Source organism: Curcuma longa, chromosome 17 (genome assembly GCF_044706935.1).
Source record: "Curcuma longa cultivar G26 ecotype Majalengka, Jawa Barat chromosome 17, ITB_CL_G26_1.1, whole genome shotgun sequence".
In the NCBI taxonomy this organism is placed as follows: domain Eukaryota; kingdom Viridiplantae; phylum Streptophyta; class Magnoliopsida; order Zingiberales; family Zingiberaceae; genus Curcuma; species Curcuma longa.
Window position 1 is genome coordinate 3,262,703 of NC_133877.1, and position 21,420 is coordinate 3,284,122.

A 21,420-nucleotide genomic window follows, 5' to 3' on the forward strand; every position below is an offset into this window, starting at 1 on the left:
GACAGTGAGGCCTTAAAAAGCATGGGTCCGCCGCCAACAATCGGCATGCTATTTTCTATAATTTTCTTCAATTTCTGTAGTGCTTTGCGATTCATTAGGCGAGATTCGATGAGTAATTTGTAATGCGGAGGAGCTTTACTATGTTCAAATAAATACACGGCATAGTGGATCCCTTCAAGAGTATATATTAATTCTTACAAGATAGTAATTGAATAAATCTGATAATGCTTGAGAGTTCAGTGACACACAAGTGTGTGTATGGAGGTGAAGTTGCATGTCAACACCCATGTAAATCGATCGATTCGTAATGTTTCATTATATTCTACGGGGTTAAGAAATTAACCAAAAAAACAGAAGGATTAGAGATAATTTCCACAGCTTTAACTAATTCCTAGTTTCCTACTTGGCTCTATATATGGATAAATAACTACACGAAAATCAAATCGACCAGCCGACCTCCTCCTCTCTTCTTCCTCTGTTTTGTAGTGTTTCCCCTGTTCTCGCTGCCATGGTGGTCTTGACGCCCTCGCCGGCTATGAAGCAGAGCCCTGTCTTCTCCGGCATCCCCGCCATCAACCTATCGGAGCCAGGCTCGGAGGCCCTTCTCGTGAGAGCCTCCGAGGACCTCGGTTTCTTCAAGGTCACTGAACACGGCATCCCCATGGAGCTCATTGCGAAGCTGGAAGAAGAAGCCGTCAAATTTTTCGCCTTGTCGCCTGCGGAAAAGGAGCTCGCTGGTAGAGCTAACCCCTTCGGATACGGAAGTAAGAATATTGGCGGCCATGGCGACGTTGGCTGGGTGGAGTACCTCCTCATGCCTGTCACCTCCGAGCCCCTCTCCATGGCCTTTCTCATGCACCCCTCCGCCAGCTCTTTCCGGTACATAGTCTCGATTTCCGACCATCTAATTCCTCACGCGCTCGATAACACACGATGATCTTTCAGCTCTGCGTTGGACGAGTACATTTTAGCAGTGAGAAAACTGGCGTGTCGGATCCTGGAGTTGATGGCGAAGGGGCTCGGGATGGAGCAGAGGGATGTGTTCAGGAAGCTGGTGGCGGACGAGGAGAGCGATTCGATGCTAAGGTTGAACCACTATCCTCCATGCCCGATGCTTCAGGAGCTGAATGGGTTCGTGACGGGGTTCGGGGAGCACACTGATCCCCAGATCATCTCCGTGCTGAGATCCAACGACACGGCCGGGTTGGAGATCTCCCTGAGAGACGGAAGTTGGGTCTCCGTCCTCCCTGATCAAGAATCCTTCTTCATCAACGTCGGCGATTCCTTACAGGTAACCAAAACACATACAGCATGTAATTTATTTGTCGATGAAGAAGATGATGGATCGCACGCCATGTTTCAGGTGCTGACCAATGGAAGGTTCAGGAGCTTGAGGCACCGGGTGTTGGCGAACGGCTGGAAGTCGAGGGTGTCGATGATCTACTTCGGGGGACCGCCGCTCGGAGAGACGTTGGCGCCGCTGCCGGAGGTGATGGCAGAGGGGGAGCAAAGCCAGTACAGGGAGTTCACGTGGTGCGACTACAAGAGCTGCACCTCCAAGACGCTGCTCGGGGACAACAGGCTCGACCTCTTCCACAAGGCAAGGGAAGCAATGGAGAAAATGAAGAAGGACGATGAAGCAGCTAGCTGTTAATGAACCGAACGTGGAGATGTAGGGGAAGAGGTTTTACTTTTTCATGCCTTCCAGATCTAGGAGTTTTAGCCTACGTTACATAATAATTTGTGAATAAATGGCGACTTTAATATCTTGATCGCGGATATATCTTACTTTTTTGTTTAATTAGGGGAAAAAAGAGAAACAAAACAGGAACGTTAATCCAGCCTCGACTTGATGCTTGAGCTATTTGACTCGAGTTAATTAAATTTCCTTAAAATCAAGCTAAGGGACTTTGAATTGCGAGTGGAACCGGATGACTAACTGACCTAAACGAAGTCAGTATATTGGGGCACTGGTGCAGGAGACTGGATTAGGTCACAAGTCTCATTCATAATATTGCATTAGAAGAAAAGTTGGGATAGTGATTGATGCACCCCGTCTAAACCTAAACCCGTTTAGTCGTAGGCCTCTTCTACGTTGCCACACGGGGCCGACGCCCTGGGGGCCCCGCTGGACCCTTACCCTCTCCATCCCGCTGATCGGCTACAATAATCCCATTGCTTACAATAACTTTACACTTATTCGATTGGATTTTGTTCGTCAGTCCGATTTTAAAAAGGACATATAATGCATCTCGAATCGTATCTCCTTTTTTACGTCATTTCCACGTGGTCTAACACCCTCTAAGGGTCCCACTAGGACCCGACCTCTCCAGCCCGCTTGGTTATAATGATTCTTAGACGAGGAAGGATCCTTGTTGAGCGAAATTTTATTAGCCTCAATCTTCGATAATTCTTGATAGGTGTAGCACCCACCCTAACAAAATAACCCATGCAAAAGGTGACACCATACTAATGGCTCCACCTTGTCAGATGTATGACTCAATCATTGTCATCCCCTCCCCTGACACCCCATCTTCCTTCATGTGGTTAGTTGGTTTGAGACGATTCATTCGTGCGGTCTTCTACATGGCTCGCCTAGTCCATGGGGCTTGTGTGGCATTCCATGTGGCCATCTTCCTTTGTCGGCTATATAAGATTTGGCGATAGTAAATAATAGGTATGGTCTTTTTCTCGTGCATAAAAACTACTCTTTTCCTTTGAGATATTCTTGCTCGTGCTCCCATATATATAGTCTTCTTCAGCTTCGAGCTGACTTGAGCGTTGAAGGGATCATGTCAACCACGCGTGGTGCCCATTGACATGCTTTGGCCAATAGAAGATTGAGGCCCTAGCGATCGAAGAACCGGCACTGCCATGGCTCCAAGGAGAGAAGGAAAGGAGCCCAAGCATATAGAAGGAGCACCATCAGTGATAGTGTGGTATAATAGTACCTCTTTACTTCAAGAAATTAACCTCTAAAGAGAGAAGAGGCCAAGTATACGGAAGGAGCACCAGTGTCATATAATATTCTCTTTACTATAAAAAATTAAATTGCTAATTAATTTGAAATGTTAAGTGTAGAGTTGTTTGACAGACTGATCTATCAAAAAAATTTGTCATCTGATAGGGCAAGCCGTGGGGTGAGAGACAAGCACGATATTAAAAATTTTAAATTTAGATTGTGAATTAGATAGATCAGTCTAAGAGTCCATTAAAGTTTTTATTTTAATTTTAAATTTTAATAAAAATAAATCTCAATCGTGAGTTAATTCGAGTTCGACACGGGCCAATCTATTTGGGCCCCAATCCGTAACAATTAGCTTGTTTATGTTTATTTTTAAATAAATTAATAAAATTTTAATTTAATATATTTAAATTAATTGATATGATGGACGAGTCAACTCAAATTAACTGTCCTAATTGAGCTAGCAGAGTAGGGAGAATAATTCTGACACCTGTTGATTATATTTGTTGATGTATGCGATCTAGTTGAGTTGATGTATCTATGCACGTGTTCTTTGGGTGCGAAATTGTCACGTTCCAAAAACCATAGTATATATATTGATAGTAAAATAGTGAATGAAATAGTCACTTTAATGGTTCTTCTAGGACAGCTCCGGAAAGAGTTAAATTTTCATGACAATCAACGGGATATTCCGTAAACTATTATATCTATTACACATCATTTTTTATGTTGGTGCGTAGCCTGCGTATACAGTGTGATTGGAGGTACAAGAAGTTTCTCGACATGATAGTTTTGAAGCGAGCAACAGCAACGCTAATATGTTTAAAATCGTTAAGATCAAGTAACAATAAAGAATATTGCATGAAAATGGATTTGTTGGTTCTCGGAGGAACGCCAAGAATGTTTAGGTGTATGCAATACTTCTTATGGGATGGTATACCCTAGGACAAGAAAATCAAAATCCGAATCGATTGACGATGACACGTCGGATTAAAGCCAACCCCCATAGCCGACTAGTTCATCTCGTTGATTGGTCCCTCAGTTGACTCGACCCATTGACCCCCCCCCCCCCCCCCCCCCCCCCCCCCCCCCCCCCCCGCCCTCAACTCCGGTTCAACACCTAACTCCAAGCTTCGAGTCCAAGCCGCCCGACTGAGTCTCGTCTCCAACCACGTCTCGATCCCAGGTCTCATCTCAGACCATATCTTGCTCGACCGAATCTTGTCTTGAATCACGTTTCGGTCTCAAGTCTCGTCTTGAACCACGTTTCGACCCTGAGTCTCGTCTCGGACCACGTTTCAACTCGGAGTCTCATCTCGGACGACATCTCACCCGACCGAGTCTTGTTTGGGACCACGTCTCACTCTCGAGCTCGTCTCGGACCACGTCGCAACCCCGAGTCTTGTCCGGATCACGTCTCGACCCCGAGTCTCGTCTCGGACAACCTCGACTCAAGCTCTCCTTACCGCTCGAGCTACACTGATCCGTTGACCTATTCAGTGATCTACTTAGTGCCCTACTCAATGCCCTACTCCCTTCACTCGATCATTCAATTGTTAGATCGCCGTCAGAAAGATACGTGTAATGATATAACAGAGAGGATAGCTCACTTACCTCATTAATACCGCATGATATGTTAGGACATGGTCTGAGATCATACCAGACATGAGTGATAGGATCCTTAACTATGAACTACTACGGCGATGAGATATTATCTTTATCGAAAATGTGATATCTTTTCTGATGGGACAACTTCTTTGATGACCCTATAAAATGGTTTTGCTTTTCACAGACACAGGTACGCGCACACGATAACACACACAACTTGAGCTTTCTTCTCCATTTCTATGCTTTTTTCTCCATCTCCGGGCTACAACTTGACTTGAACGTCGAAGTGGTTGAACCAAAATACCCTCCGATCTCTGTTCTCATCCTCCCTCTTTCTTCTTCTTGCAGCCTGACAGGAGCTTCACCGCTCGCGGGTCATAAGTGACTTCGTCACCAGTAGGCAGTGACTCATCTGGAGATGATCTTGAGCAAAAACAACTATCATCCAAACAAGGTGAATTCTTCTTGTGTAATGTAACACATGTTATAAACAACAAAATTTGGAAAATATTATGTTTTTTTTATTACTTAATTCTCATTGAATTTGATAGTTGTTTTTCCCAAATGTTTGAAATTCGAGAACAGAGTTGGAGAGAAGGTCATGGTTTAAATTTGTAAAGGCTTCTTTTTCAGCTGCTCCTTTCTATTGAGATTGTATTAAATCCTGCACAAATAAAGAATACTCCTTCAGGTGTTTGTTAATGTTTTAGTTTGAAGGAAACAAGAGAAAATAAATTAATAAAATAAAACAATTAGAGAGAAGAGAGAAAAAAATATACAAATATTAAAAAACAAGTGAGCAAGAGTAAAATATATAATACAAATCATTATCTTTTCACTTAAAATTTTGATTTCCCTTCCAAATTTGCTCTCCTAACCAATAATATCAAGAATAAAGTTACTGATTAATACGCAAACAAACACATAACTGATCAATAAGTTAAAATTTTATGAAAAATTGTAATGGCGTTCTTTGAGTCATTCACACTGTACTTCTTTTATAATTCGCATTAGAAAAATTGTAATTATGGAAACAAGGAAGGAGCTATCATGCTTAGCGCTCAGTTATCGGTTAAAATCAAATCGAATCAAATCAAATTAATCAAAATCTAATTGTACTGATTTTTTTTGAACTAATAGAACCGATTGAATTTTCAAATAAAAACTGAACAAACCGAACTGATAAAATATCGATTAATTTGATTTTCGATCAAATTAATCGAAATAATCAATTTTTTTAAATATTATAAAAAATTTACTAATTAGTTAGGGATTTATAAGTTTATTTAAGAATTTATAAATTATTTTTTTATTTTTATTAATTTTGTTTATTCAATTTAACCGAATAAGAAATTTTAAAATCGAAATCAAACCGAATTAATCAATTTTTAAAAAAATGATTGAAATTTTAAAATAATCAAACTCAAATTTTAAATTCGATCGATTTATTTGATTTAATTAAAATTTGATCGATTTATTTGATTTAATTAAATTTTTATTCATCCCTAGTTATGCTTACGTAACTAAATTATGAATTCAAATGAAATTAAAGAAAATAGGTTAAATTGCATAACCGAAATAAGAAATGTTTTTTTTATAATTTTAATAGATATCTATAAACAACTGCCCAAGGTGTGTAGGGTCCTATCCGCATCACATGACACAGCACGGAACCAACTTCTCGATTGGTCAATGATCATGACTTTCACAATCTTGGATTAGATTCTGATTTATCGTGATAGATTCCATTCCTTTCAGAACTTGGATTCCATAAAAAGAAACAAAAAACAATCCTTTCAGAAATTGGATTCCTTCAGAGTTTCTACAATCTTTCGCCAATTCCAATTCCAGGTTGGAGCTGGAGTTCTTGATTTCTTAGGTTTCCCATTTCGATAACAGAGCAACTACACAGCAATCTGAGAAATTCCACAAACGTGCGATCGAAATCATGAAAGTTCCTAAGGTGTTCATGGGCGGCTATATAGTGTTCGAAAAATGTGAATGAAAATGAATGAGATATTAATCCTGTATTAGAAATTGAGTGGTTGAGGCATTAATCTGTATTAGAAGTTGAGTGGTATTAAAAGCTGGTATATAGTGCAAGAGGAGGATAAAAATCTAGGTCCTAGATTGCATGAACCCGATTACACATGTCTTGATAAAACACAAGTTAAATAAAATGTCTTTTAATTTTAATAAATCATAAAATTTCAATTTTTGTCTTAATAAAACATATCCGAAGGCAGCGGCATGTCGCATCTTACAAACAAAATATTAAAATGAAACACAAATTAATTAATTTATAAATTTCAAATTCATTTTCTTCATTGAACGCTTTGGTTCCCCATTGGAACACTTAAATCTTATTTAAATCTTATTTAATAAATTAGGAGGCGCTTGGTAGGCGGGTTTAGGAGAGGGGAATGGGAATGAAATCTATTTCATTCCCATTCTTAATGCTTGGTAGACGGGAATGGAAATCAAAATAAGGATTTGATATCCCTGATTTCATAACCTACCCCTCCCCTGGTTATCAAACTCATTCCCATCTGCGCAGCATTTTCCCCCTTCGCTTCGCTTCTTTCTCGTCCGCGAAAGCCCCTTGGTCACCTGCTCCACCACTACCGCCACCACCGCGATCTCCATCTCCTCCGTCAACGCCTTCATCGACGTCTCCGCCAACGCCTCCTTCACCAAGCACACTCTCCGCCTCAACAGCGGCCAGACCTTCCTCTGCTACTCCTCGCGCAGCAGGGCAACTCGCTGCTCTTCGCCCCGGGCTTCGCCGGCGTCGTGCGCCTCACAGCTCTCCCTGATCCCGCCTATGAGCCAGTCCTCGATCGGTTCAGCGTCTGCTATCCGATCTCCGACGAAGCCTCCTTCACCCGGTCCTTCTCTGTAGAGTACAGGTGGGAGAAAAAGGGATGGGGCGACCTGCTTCTCCTCGTCCATCCCCTCCACCTCCGCCTCCTCTCCTTCCACGACTGTCGCGTCACCGTGCTCGACGACTTCAAGTACAATAGCATCGACGGCGAACTCGTTGGACTGATTCTCATTCCCATTCCAGTATCTATACCAAGCACCAAAAATTCAGTAATCATTCCCATTGCCATTAACCCCTCAATGGAAATAATACTCATTCCCATTACCGAATGTATACCAAGCGCCCCCTTACTAAATTACAGTAGAAACCTGAACGAGGTATGCTCCATCTACCCCAACACACCGCCCATTCCCGTTCCCATTCCCTTCGCCGATGTCGCCGGCACTCCCTCGCCGCCGTCGCCACTGGCCTTCCTATTTCTCCGGGATCCCGCCACGGTATATCCCTCCAGAATGCGTATGTAAGGACTACAACGCTTCGCCCAGTTACCTCGTCTCCCCGCACCCGGCTCGGCGAATCTGAAGAACGACTCCGGGGTCTTCGCCGCCTTATAGACGCCTGCTCCGATCTCAGATCCCTGAGGCTCCTCCACAACGACGTCGTCCACCTCAAACTTGAGTCCCACGCCCCCATCCCCGCGGCCCTGTTGGCGGCCTATTTCCGATGCGGTGCGCCTGAAGCCGCACGCCAGCTGTTCGATAGGATGCCTCACAAGGATGTCGTCAGCTGGACGCTCACAATCACCGATTGTTGCAACAGGGGGAAGTTCGAGATGGCGTTGGGCCATTTTAGGTCGATGATGGAACAAGGAATCTCCCCGGATGAAGTCGCGTTGCTTACCATCTTGTCGGCCGTGGCACGGTATGGTCAGTTCCAGCACGGGTATGAGGTTCACGCGCATTTGGTGAGGAAATTTGGTAGGCTGCACAAAGCCACAGTGACTTCTCTTGTGAACATGTATTCTAAGATCGGGCGAATGGACTACGCAAGTAGAATTGCTCATGGAGGGGTTAAGAACAACGTTGCAGCAATGACCGCATTGATCACTGGTCTGCTTAAAGTGGACGATGCTCACGGTGCATTGATGGTGTACCGGGAAATGATGGATTCAGGGGTCGAACCAAAAGAAAAGACCATAACTTGTGCCATTAGAGCTGCCTCAAAGTTAGGATTACTTAAGCTCGGGACTCAAATTCATGGCTATGCAGTAAAGAAGAAGATTGAAGTGGATGATCACCTACTCAGCTGCTTGATCGACATGTACAGTCTTTGCGGGGCTCCCACTCATTTGTGCCGGCAATTGTTTGATCAAATGTCTATCAAAAATGTAGTGCTATACACCACGATGATATCAGCCTATGGAAGACAAGGCGAGGGGCACAACTCACTTCAGCTTTTCAATGACATGAGAGCAGCTGGCGTTCTAATAGACTCCGTGGCATTTACTGTGATCCTCTCGGCTTGTCGCTCATCTGGGCTGTTGCTCGAAGGGTTGAAGTGTTTTAATTCTATGGTTGCGGAATACGGAATCAGACCAAGGGAAGAACATTATGCTTGTATCAGGGGCTTACTAGCAAAGAGTGGAAAGCTGGAGCAGGCATATGTGGTGATAGAGCATATGAACTTGAAAGATGACAGAGGCATTTGGGAGGCTTATTTGGAGGCTGCCAAGATTCATGAAGATGTGGGGTGTGCTGAAATTGCTTCAAGAAAGCTTTTGGAGATAGAAACCGGGTAATAATATTTCAATCAAATTGGATTCAGAGGTCCTACATCCATACTAATTTGCATATTTTGGCTGGTCAAATTTTATTTTAGCAAGTACCATTGCTGATTAGGAAGCTTGCAACTATTTTATGTTGTAATTTTGAAAGGATTAATATGTATTTACCCATGTGTATCACATAGGAGCACTAGCACAAGCATCCTTTGCTTTTGCCTTTGCCTTTTTAATGTTAATATAACTCAAAACATTTTTAGAAATAAAACTTTCAAATTCTGTTTCAAATATTAATTCATGAATAGTTGAAAATGAATTGGTCCTCAATCAGAGGACTATGAACCCAATAGATACCTCCAGACATCTTTAAGAGCATCCACAACGCTCTCTCATTAATAACACCTGAATATTAATAAAAAAAATAAAAAAACATTAATAACACCTGAATATTAATAAAAAAAAATACATGTGAGGCCCACCTCATGAACCTCACTGTCATGAATGCGTTCAAAAACGAGTTCATGTGGACCCCACCATATTGTGTATTAACATGGTGTTATTAATGAGCCCATTAGAGTATCTACAATGCTGGTTAAAAGAGTGTTACGCTTCTTTTAATCTCTTTCCACATGACGTGGAGGAGTGAGTGTGAACGTGGAGGAGTGATAGAGAGGAGTAAAGATTTGAATGCGTTCAATGGGACAGAGGTGGATCCCACATATTTTTTTTTATTTTTTAAAATGTTATTAATTTTTTTTTATTTTTTAAAATATTATTAACAAAGAGCGTTGCAGATCCCCTTAACAGGGTTGCAGATGCTATAATCCCCCTCTGCCACTATCCCCACCCATGTCTGCATGATAGATCAAAGTGCAAGTTGTAATTAATGAACAATCAATCAGTAAATGTACGTTTTTTAATGAGGAAATCCTCCTCCCACTTTTTTTTCTTCTTGAAACAATACTCAGTGTCCGACCTTGGCTGGTTTTTAAATTCTTTTCTCGATTTATAATTTTAAAAAACAATCCAATAGAGATTAATTTGCGAAGTGTTAGATAAGATCCACTGTCGGCGCTCGCTTCAACTTATATATGCATTTTATTTAATATATATATATATAAAGAGAGAGGGAGAGCACACGATCCTCTCTTGTCACACGTGGAATAATCCATAGCCATACATTTATTTTGATGGCCGTAAGCCGGAGCCTGACCTTCTCACTTTCTTTCATCTTCGCCTTTTTTCGCCTCGGCCTCCTTCTCCGCTGCTTCCTCCTCATCCGCCTCGAACGCGGACGCAGGAAAGGACCGCCCGAGGCCGGCGGAGGTCTTGAAAGTGATCCGTTTCGACTCCGGGTTGTCGATGTACATGTCGGAGAGGGAGACCCAGATGAGGAACTCCCGGCTCTTGACGCCGGTCATCCGCTTCATCCGGCGGTCCTCCACGAACGCCGTCACCTCCGCCGCGTACGACACCGTCCTACCGATCGCCTTGAACACGTGCGTGGTGGACTTCGCCTGTCGCAACCACACGAAGCCGGTGGCGCGGTTGTAGCCCACCTCCTCCATGGAGGCGAGCGGGAGGAGGCCGCGGGGGAGGTGGAGCTCCTCGAGCAGATTCATCGACTGCTTCTTGCAGATCTCGGCGCCGTTGTAGACCTCGGCGCCCTCGCGGTGGGCGTCGATCATCGACTGAGAAGACATCGTCGTCGCCCGGTCGTCGGAGCAAGCGGTCGCCGAGGAAGGGAAATTAGGGGAAAAGGTGGGCGGTGGAGTGAGTCGGCGAGGAATTGGGTTCGATTTTAAGAAGTCGAGGAGGACTCCGAATTTACCAAAACACCCCTATGCATTTAAAGCGGTAGATGAGTAGTTGTGGTATCGGGAATATGGAGAATGGTTCCGTTACACACTGCGTAACGTAACTGCACGTACCGTTATCCATCTTATTATTATTATTATTATTATTTTCTATTTTTCTATTATTATTATTAAAATTATCGATCAAATTCGATTTGATCGATTTTTGAGAAGAAGAGGACCTTTTCTTCTAACAAGTGGGCGACTGAAGTCGAATAGTTAAGTAGAAAATTTGTTTTAAAAGGAGGAATTTAATTCCTATTAAATCACCACTTGAAGAAAAAAAAGAAAAGAAAAGAAAAAAAACCTCATTCCTCGTGTCACTTATCGGGTTTTGTGAGTGTTTAGCATTTTGATTTGCCTTTATTTCATTAAATAATTTGCTGACTGTAATTAGTTGGAGAATTAAATGCGGAGAATTAAATGCGCATTAAAAGACAACCACCACAATATCGGATGCTATGTCTCCGCCCACGAATCTGAACGTCCTAGCTTTTGCCCACTCTGTTTGATTGATGTTTTCTATAAAAATAAAAGAAAAAGAAAAAAAGGGCCGATGTATTTAATTTTGAATCTTTGTTGTTAGTTTTGCATAATTTTTTTTTCTGGAAAAGAAATTCTTCACACGTCTGCATGTATAGAAATACGTATTGGATGTATAGAATATGATAGGAACAGACTGTATAATAATATAACAAAATCCATTGGATAATAGAATCAGTCAATTAAAATTAATTAATGACACGTTTGTATCTGTAAAACATACACACACACACAGAGTACAAAGACTTCACGCACAGGTGTACTGAATCAGCATAAGAAAAAAACCACAGTGGATTATATTTGACCATGCTTCTACGGACGAATCGTGATGAAGTGAGTTCGAAAATCAAGAGAAATAGAAGAATAAAAATGAGCAATATTCAAGAATAATCTCAATCTGCATTCTGTAGTTGCCTCGATGTCACCATTTTCTAATAATAAGATGTGTCACTTTGTTCTGCTCCTAAGTCGTCTTTTTTTCTACTACTAATTTCCACGTTTCTGAGCTTTTTCTCATTCATCTGAGGATGTTGAAGCTCCTGAACAGATCTCCTTTTTGTGAAGCTCCAGCATCTTTACTTCTGGATTGCACAGCCCCCTGAACATGAATGATAAGCTGCAATTAAATTTTTGCTGTTTATAAGAAAGTGCTATCATATTGAATCACGTCAGTTTACTACCAGCTGTGGCTCCTTCAGCATACCATTAAATTCAACTTAAACATTGGGAAACACAATTCACCACTTGAGAAGCAAGTTGGATAAAACTTATATAAAGGCTCCTTCAAACAAAGATCTAATGATACATGTGTCGCAAGCAATTTGGTTCCTAATAATGGCACAGTTAGATCTGGTAAGGTGTACATTTTAGTTATAGCAAATGCAACATCATAAATTGATTTTGTTATTTATAGGCACACAAATCTCACAATTTGATTATAGTAGATGTCACAATTTGACTACAATAGGTGTTACAATTCAATTATATTGGCACAGTGGTTAGGTATCACAGTTTTGATATTGTAGGCGTTCTAATTTAGTTAAAATAGATATCACTTTAGTTGAGTACCACAATTTGCTTTTGTTGTATATTGACACAATAGGTGAGTAAGAACGGGCTGCATGTTAATTTTGTTATGTAAGGAACAATAGGTAGGTTACAATTCAGTTTTACATGGCAGGTGCAAGATTTCAAAATGTGAAACTAAATCGTTCTGAAATTAATATTGCACATATAACTATATGAAAGCCTTCTTCACCTGTTCTTCAGTGAAGGGAGCCTTTAAATAAGTTTTATCCTCACTCAATCAATTGTAGCATTGAACTCAGAGATGATCAGTCTAACTCTATGCTTATAAGAAAATGCAATAAAAAGAGCTATCTGTATTCTAGAGTCAATATTAAGTCTCACAGGCAGCTGATTCAAGGCGATAAATAATACTAAAAATTGTTACAGGGACATCACACATAGAATAAGGGAAATTGAAATGCTTCAATTTTGTCTAAACTAAAATGCTTCCGTTTGGTTTATACTTTATAGAGTTGGTATTGATTAAAAAATAATGATTGAATTAAAAATTCATTGAAAGACTATTGTTGACTCATCAGCCATGCTATCCATGTAAGCAAAAGATTGGTCCAGTTCAAATATTGTATCACTTAATCAGAAAGAAAGATCGACTTTACTCAACGATAAGCAAACCTGAGCATCTTGGAATATCCCAAACAGCAATTGATGATGATGAGCAGTCGCCAGCACAGAGAGCATGGTTGTTCTCATGGTTGACATTCATTGCAAGCATCCAGGCACCTATTGTGACATCCTCATTGCTGAATATTCGGAAACTGGAGATGTACATGGTTACCAAGGATATGAAGTAAATAAAGGTGTTGTCATGACCAATAATTCAACAGAAACAGTGAAGTACAACAAAAAGCCAGTATTTGACAGGACAGAAATGATGTACTAAGCAGTAAACAGGTTATATTAATGGATATTGGTGCTCCAGGTAAACATATTTCAAAGTCAGAAATAACTTAACATGATGATTCTGTGAAACCCATGTGAGCAACACCAATAAAATGCCTTTGTATATTCAGTGAAGTCATTGAAATAGGATGTGAAAATATGCCAATAAAAGTAATCAATTAGAAGATGCTCATGCTCAAAGAACAACAATTACTAGTATCTTCGATCTCGTAATGAAGTCAATCAAGTCACCTGCAAGTAAAGGAATTACAATTGAAAAAAGATTATAATGGGTGGTGAAAAAATTCAGTATCAAGTCTTGCAACTTGCCTGTTATTTCTCAAAGCAGCCAAGCTTGAAACTACATCAGCTGAAAGCGCATATATTGGGCCATAAGCATGAAGAAAGTATATCTTACCAAACAGGTGTGACAGTGGCTCGTACCTATGTAATTGCAAATGCATACAAGTATTAACTATAATGTATTATATGTAATAATACTAAATTTGAACATTTGGCAGTTCAATGGAGATGTTATTGCAAATTACAACTTAAATAAGACAACAACAAACAAACATTAATGATGCACTAGACAATTAAAATCAACCTGAAAAGAGAGAACTACACAGCATGAAAGTTACAAAGGAACTAAGGTAACAAAGAGATTTACCCAGCAATACTTTCGCTCTGTTTCTGTTGGTGGAAAAAACTAAAGGGAAGGAAAAGATAGTTTTAACCTATATCTCTTCAGTTTGATTTGAGCTGAAAAAAACTTCCACATCTAATAGAGTTCAAATTTGAGCTAAAAAATTGGGGGGGGGGGGGGGGGGGGGGGGGGGGGGGGGGGCAGGGATTCATTTCAAATCATTTTAATTTATATATATATTTCGATTTTTGATAAATAAAGTTTTAAAATTGAACTTTCTTTTTTCTTTTCTAAAAACAAATTGGACAGAAAATGTTTTACAATTTTTTCATGTGAAATTCTTTCCTTACCTTCTTTTGTTCTTCAAAACAACAGGATTATGTTTGGTACGCATGAATGGAATGAAATAAAAAGAGGAACAAATTTTTTATTTCTTTATTTGGTTGCAATAAGAGAATGATACCTAGTAAATGCTTTAATTTATGTTTAACCTTTTTATTTGTCTACTGCTTCAGACCAATAAGACTTACATGGTACATATGGTTTATTTTGTGTAATTTGCATTATTCATTGGCACATCCAGTTTGGTGGTTCCAGACAAAAACCTTAGTTTAGTTGTTGTCCATACAAGACGTTTAGTAGATTCACCTGTCTTGGTTAGCTTGCCCAATTAACTTATTTTATTTATCTTAACTTTGCAAAGTATGTGTGATATTTGATAGAATAGGAAATGCTGTTTTCTGCCTCTTAAAGTAGGGAATGGATTGAATGGAATGAACAATCCTTTAAATAGATCATTTCATCTTAAATTGTTCAACTTAAAATAAGAATGGAATCCTAGAGGAAACAAAGCATTCCATTTATGCACACAATGCATCCTAGGTGTTTTTATCTTAGAAACATAGCAAAATCTTTGTCCATACAGATAATATAATATGCAACTTAATACCCTTGATTCCCCAAAAACAGTAAAATAAATCCTCAAATATCATTAAATTTCTTTGGTCATAATTTTTTTTCGCATCATCATGCAGCACATCTGTATGTTATCATTAAATATACAGAAAATACTAACCATTTCATGTTACGGTCAGTTACCACAGGACCATTCTTCATGCATCCAAGATATGTTCGAGTATGCGGTCGTTCTTTTGCCAAAAGCAAAGAAAGACGATCTGAACAATGCAATGAACATATAAACTAAAGCAGTTCTGAAGAAAGAAATGACAATTTCTCAAATACATGTTACCTGGCCTCAAATATATGTCATCATCGGCTTTCACATAGAAATCAGAATCATAAAGTGCAAATGCAGTTTTGAAGAAAGCTAATCTACAACAAAATTAGATGAGAGTTTGGACAAACCAACAGAAGAGCACTCCAAAACACTTATGTAGTAGCATTTCATACGTTTTGTGTGGAAGATTGTTGTACTCTTCTTCAATATCTATAAGCATGAAATCATCGTACACATTCACCTCCTTTTGAAGGGTTTCCATTTTTGATTTACCTTTGGTCTTTCCTATAACAAATCTGAAAGCCAAGCCAGTCGCTTCTTCCAAACTGCAGCATGCATTGCTCAGACTCAGAACTAGGGCAACGATTCAACGCCAATCCGGTTAATTACCAAATCCATCCAATTAGAGATCACAAGATACTATCAAAGCCGAAACTTTGTGGTACAAAAATCAACAGACAATGGAGAAGAGAATGAGACAAACGAAGAGTCCGATACGACGAGATTAAAGACGAACCGGAGAAGACCTCGACGATCGGAGGACAACCACGTCTGCCTGATAGCTTTCCTCCGGCCGACTGATCCAAACCCCGTCTGGATCCCAACGAAAGCCATCACCTTGTGCCGCTTCGACGCTCCGACGTCGTGTAAACCTCCGCCACCGGCGCCGCTGCGATCCCACACGACGGAGACCGACCTAGGCTTCACATCGGGGCACTTTCCGGAGGGTCTCGTGACGGAGAATACGCCGAAGAGGACTCCGGTGATGCAGAAGATCAGGCAAACGAGGGAGAAGACGGAGGAGGAGGAGGAGGAGGAGAGGCGGCGGAAACGGGAGGTCGGGTGCGAGTGGAAGGCCTTGGGCGACATCGGCATCGCCGATTCGTACTCATAAGCCTCGGAAAAAATTCATGTTTTTGTGGATCGAGGAGAATTAATGAATTTTAAATTCCCATTGGATTTAAATTTGATTTCCAGAATTTCTCTCCTTTTGCTGAAAAAAGGATAATACAACAAAATTTCTATTAAAAAATAATTAAATTAGTATTAGTATTCATGTTGTGATTTTCCATATAAAGTAAAAAATACGAAAAATGGAGGAGCAGGAAATTGGATGTTTCGGGATGCGGCTACTCGCGGTCCGACGACCGACGATGTCGACGCTGCTTAGCTGGCAAGCTTCGCGTAGGCTTAGTTGGCAAACCACCAGTCACATGGCCAGCTGTCACGATCACGGGTCGGGATTTTACTATGATACCCCTTAAATTTACCTAAATGTCTCACGAGCCTCGCCCGATTTTATATTATGAATGGGAGAATATCTTCGGAATTTCATAATTTGTATCGATCGTATAAAGGCAGTGGTCACCGGTGGTGAGCTTACCTTGCTCTGGGGCTGCTGCTTCTTCTTTGCGAGGAGTCGAGAGACAAGCGGCGGGGATTCTCGTGATGCATCAGGTGGAGTAAGGAGGGGGACATTAAAGAGGTGAAGAGAGAGTTCTTTCTCCTTCTTCGTCGTTTAGATCTCAAGATCTGCCCTCATTTCTTCCATTTGATTCATTCTTTGCATCGCTGAATCCCCCCGTCTTCTCGTTTGATTCTTTGTTGTTACGGAAAGTTGGGATTTTTTTTTTTATAACCTTTTCCTGTTCTTCCATGTCTTCATCCGCTCGAGCCCTTTAACCTCCCCAGATCCAGTCGTTCCCGATCTCTTCCTCTCTTGGAACTGACCAGGCCACCTTCTAGTGTCAGCTTATCTGCAAAGTTGCAGTCTTTGGAGCTCCTGGAAGAGACCTGTAGCAAAAATGTCCAACCACGTCGGCGCCTCCGCCGCCAGCACTCAGAAGATGCAGTCGTTGGACTCCGTTTCGGATCAATTCCACTTGGCTTTAAGTGTGGAGGCAAACAAACCCGATTTCAAGGACTTCCCTGTCCTTAGCTCCCATGCCTCGCATCGCCCAACGCGTCCCACCACCAGCGGCAACACTACCACCAGCAGCAGCAGCTCCGGCTCCTCCATTTCGGTCTCGGGGAAGCCCTCTCCTCTCGCGGACTCCAAAAAATACGATCTTGGCCTCGACGGGAGACGCTCTCACTCAGGTGAGCTCATCTTAGGGCCCAATGATCCCATTCCTGGCGCCACGGATAGCAAGAGTTCCAAGCCAGGCCACCGTCGTTCCGGCTCTGTCCCACTTATCTACGCCGGCGGCAGCTTTTCACCCAGCTTCACCACCGGTTCTGGGTCTGGTAGCAGCTCCTCTGCGAGCTCTCCGATTACTAATATTCTACCGGCAGGGAACATATGCCCATCGGGGAAGATTGGCAAGACGGTCATGATGAGCCGGAGTGCGGCGAGGACCGACACGCTAGGATCCGGAACTGGGAACTATGGCCATGGGAACATAGTGAGGGGTGGAACCAGCATTGCAAGCAGTGGGAAGCCAATAGAAGCGGCCTCTTGCAATGGCGTGGATCCTGCAGTGAGAAGGGCGATGCTCAGCATTGATTCGGAGGAGGTAAAAAGCGTGGGCAATGAACAGTATAAGAAAGGGAACTTCACGGAGGCTCTGAAACTTTACGACAGGGCAATCGCATTGTGCCCGGATAACGCCGCCTGCCGAAGCAACCGTGCTGCGGCTCTGACAGGCCTCCGGAGGTTAGCGGAGGCTGTAAAGGAGTGCGAAGAGGCATTGCTTTTGGATCCAGCATTTGGGCGCGCTCACCAGAGGCTGGCATCATTGCTCATAAGGTTCGAACACTTTAAGCAGTTCCATTCATCCCTCAAAGTCAAAATTTACAAGTATGTTAATTGATTAGCTACTAATTCATAGAACTGGCCTGATATATTGGCGTTGCTGAATTATAAATGATTCGTTTACTTCGTTCTAGTCACTTGGTTTTTATTAACTATGATCAGCAGTTTGTATATGAATGCTTTTAGTACACAATTAGTAATTATAACTTGAGATCTATATCTATTTTATCAAATTCTGTTCAGATCAAAGTGGATGTCTTTTCTTCCCTCAAGATGATTAATGATTTTTTGGCTGTTTATATTTGTTATTCAGATTTGCAACAGCATCTCACGTTCATACATGGATGTGTACACTGATTCATATTGATGAATAACAATTCTGAATTTATAAGAGATAATCTTGGTTTGTGTTTTATATGGTAAGTTAGCTTTAGAGAATTGTGGCCACTGAGCAGCTTCAAAAATAAATCAGGATTCATATATTTGTTGTCTGTTCTTCTGTTAAAACTAATGATTTTGGACTATGGGTTAGGGATGTTGTTGATTGTAGTTATTAGAGCATTCTCATGTTGCTCAGTAAGAAAAAGAAACAGCATATTGTTATTGTGATGGACAAATGTTGCTGCCTGCTGCATGTTTATGGTTAATTGAGTTGTAGACATGGCTAGACTGCAACAAATAATTTTTATCACAAATAAAGGATTGTACTTCAAGTTCTTCATCTGTATCCTTTTTATATGGACTCAAGAACTTTGAAAAAAGAACTTGTAGTTTTGTTTTGCTCTATATTTTAGGCTTTATTGTCCTTTGGGTGCGTGATAATCATGTTTTATCTGGATTTCTAGCCAGTATGATGTTTTAAATCTTTAACAATGGATTCAGATAAATTAGGTTTGAGAGATTCTGGAATGTATATTCTTCTATTCAAACTGTTTATCTAGGCTAACAGCTTAGGACAAGTCAAGAAAGTTCAGAAACATCTCTTGTTGAGAGATTCCAGAATATAGGTTCTTCTGTTCAAATTGCTTATTTTGGTTGACAGCTTAGGACAAATAGAGAATGCTCGGAAACATCTTTTGTTGGCTAGCCCACAGCCAGATCCTGTTGAATTTAAGAAATTGCAAGCGGTGGAGAGGCATTTGGACATGTGTGCAGAACTCCGGAAGGTTGGAGATTGGAAGAGTGCACTCAAGGAGAGTGATGCTGCCATTACTGAAGGAGCAAATGCTTCTTCATTGGTAAATTCATAGCTAGCACTTAACTTTATTAGTTTAGATGTCAAGTTAAAATTACAATAAGAGAAAACGAAAATGTTTTCTTACAAAGTCCACAATTGCAGGTTATGGCTTCAAAAGCCGAAGCACATCTTCGAATCCATCAACTCGAGGAAGCTGATTTTGTCATGTCCAATGCATTCAAGCTCGAGAGCTTATCCTCACAGTCCTCAAATACCATGTTCTTTGGAATGCTATTGAATTCATACTTGTATGTCGTCAGCGCCCAAGTTGATATGGCTCAAGGAAGGTGAGGCTTAAAAATGCTGTATTAAATAGTAAGACTGTGCTTACCTTTATTGGTGGTAGCATGACTAGTGAATAATTTTCAGGTTTGAAAATGCAGTTACTGCCGCTCAAAAAGCAAGGCAGATAGATCCCAGAAATATGGAGATATATACTGTATTGAACAACACTAGAGCTGTATCTAGAGCACGAGCATTAGGCAATGAACTCTTTAACTCGGGAAAGTTTGCAGACGCAAACGTAGCTTATGGGGAAGGACTCAAGCATGACCCTGCAAACCCTGTTTTGTACTGCAATCGAGCTGCTTGCTGGTCCAAACTCAGACAATGGGAAAAGGCTGTTGAGGATTGCAACAAAGCTCTCATCATTCAAGCCAACTACACCAAAGCCCTTCTTAGGCGTGCTGCCTCATACACTGAGGTGATACATTTCCCTTCCATTTTTTATTCTGATAGCAAAGAATCTATTAGATGACTTCCAATGATGTTCTCGTCGGTCTTTATGGTTGTTAGCTTGAGAGGTGGAGTGAGGCTGTTACAGATTATGAGGCTCTCAGGAAGCAGCTCCCTGGTGATATTGAGGTTGCAGAAGCCCTCTTTCATGCTCAAGTTGCACTAAAAACCTCTCGAGGGGAGGAAGTCTCGAATATGAAGTTCGGTGGTGAGGTCGAGGAAATTATGGGATTTGAGCACTTTCAACAAGCCATAAGTTTGCCTGGTGAGATGATGCATCCCCCAACTAATTTCTATAATCATCTCGCATTATTGGTATTCTCAGTTCTACATTAACTTAGTCGTATCATAAAGAGGCATTAATCGCCATGGGTGCTATTAGTTAAATAGCTCAAGAAGGAAGAACAAGCCATTTGATTTCCTCATGGACGCGGTAGTCTGTTTGAAAGAAAGTTAAACCTCACCCATATATAGAGGATGTTACGAATGGAACTTTTTCTTCCCTCTTGTCTTTTACAATACAAATGTTATCTATCCTTCCATAAGTTATTGTTTGCTCTCTTTGCTTCCTTACACTCACTGAATCCAATCCGTTCAGGAGTGTCTGTTGTGTATTTCATGGTGGCACTCAACCATAACTGCAACCAGATCACCCCATTTGTGGATACCCTGTGCAAAAGATTTCCATCTGTGAACTTTCTAAAGGTAATTAACCAGCTTTTCCTTCAACTTCTCTTCACACACACTTGATCCACAAATGTATAATCCTTTGCCCGTTGGTAGGTTGATGTAAGTGCAATACCAGTGGTCGCCAAGGTGGAGAACGTGAGGACATTCCCCACTTTCAAAATCTACAAGAGCGGGACCAAAATGAAGGAGATGATCTGCCCCAGCCGCCAGGTTTTGGAGTACTCCATAAGGCAGTACAGTTCATAGCTAATCAAGCAAATGGCTTCCCCCAACTTGACGACGAGGCTCAGAAAGTGCCAACATCAATCAAATCATGTTGGATCAGCATGCGAGAAAGAAACAAGCATGAATAGGCTGCAGCTACCAAGAATCCAATCATCTATTTGTTCCTCATCTGCCATTTATATATATTTTTTCTTCTCTCCGAGGTTTCAATTCAATATTTACCATTTTTTGTTTTGCTTTTTACAATGTACTGCGACTTCCATGATGTGCTGTTGGCCAGAGCATAAAGCGGATTAAATATGAAAGAACAGATTTCCATTAATGCGAGCTCTGCTTTATGTTGCTTATGAT

The 21,420-nt window shown here is 41.2% G+C and overlaps 5 protein-coding genes across 5 annotated transcripts; 3 read left to right on the forward strand and 2 right to left on the reverse strand.

Moving 5' to 3' along the window:
* The first annotated feature begins 464 nt into the window (after positions 1-464).
* Positions 465-1,711, forward strand: LOC141811481 (gibberellin 2-beta-dioxygenase 3-like). The gene is made up of 3 exons (XM_074699512.1): positions 465-879; positions 946-1,291; positions 1,364-1,711. The coding sequence occupies exons 1-3, from the start codon at positions 509-511 to the stop codon at positions 1,652-1,654; spliced, it is 1,008 nt and encodes a 335-aa protein (XP_074555613.1). The 5' UTR covers positions 465-508; the 3' UTR covers positions 1,655-1,711.
* A 3,027-nt stretch (positions 1,712-4,738) lies between these two features.
* LOC141811531 (pentatricopeptide repeat-containing protein At1g06140, mitochondrial-like) lies at positions 4,739-9,321 on the forward strand. Its single transcript, XM_074699558.1, has 3 exons — positions 4,739-4,763; positions 7,131-7,639; positions 7,762-9,321. Exons 1-3 carry the CDS (start codon positions 4,739-4,741, stop codon positions 9,193-9,195), a joined length of 1,968 nt encoding a protein of 655 aa, XP_074555659.1. The 3' UTR covers positions 9,196-9,321.
* Positions 9,322-10,229: 908 nt separating this feature from the next.
* Positions 10,230-10,965, reverse strand: LOC141811969 (uncharacterized). Its single transcript, XM_074700050.1, has one exon. It carries the CDS (start codon positions 10,878-10,880, stop codon positions 10,395-10,397), a length of 486 nt encoding a protein of 161 aa, XP_074556151.1. The 5' UTR covers positions 10,881-10,965; the 3' UTR covers positions 10,230-10,394.
* An 829-nt stretch (positions 10,966-11,794) lies between these two features.
* Positions 11,795-16,303, reverse strand: LOC141811451 (putative beta-1,3-galactosyltransferase 14). Its single transcript, XM_074699484.1, has 7 exons — positions 15,945-16,303; positions 15,601-15,753; positions 15,440-15,522; positions 15,266-15,365; positions 13,875-13,988; positions 13,262-13,420; positions 11,795-12,174 (listed from the first exon to the last, which is right to left on the reverse strand). Exons 1-7 carry the CDS (start codon positions 16,301-16,303, stop codon positions 12,090-12,092), a joined length of 1,053 nt encoding a protein of 350 aa, XP_074555585.1. The 3' UTR covers positions 11,795-12,089.
* A 501-nt stretch (positions 16,304-16,804) lies between these two features.
* Positions 16,805-21,391, forward strand: LOC141811652 (inactive TPR repeat-containing thioredoxin TTL3-like). Its single transcript, XM_074699676.1, has 8 exons — positions 16,805-16,913; positions 17,120-18,176; positions 19,225-19,420; positions 19,522-19,706; positions 19,789-20,122; positions 20,215-20,419; positions 20,753-20,859; positions 20,938-21,391. Exons 2-8 carry the CDS (start codon positions 17,233-17,235, stop codon positions 21,088-21,090), a joined length of 2,124 nt encoding a protein of 707 aa, XP_074555777.1. The 5' UTR covers positions 16,805-16,913; positions 17,120-17,232; the 3' UTR covers positions 21,091-21,391.
* The last annotated feature ends 29 nt before the right edge of the window (positions 21,392-21,420 follow it).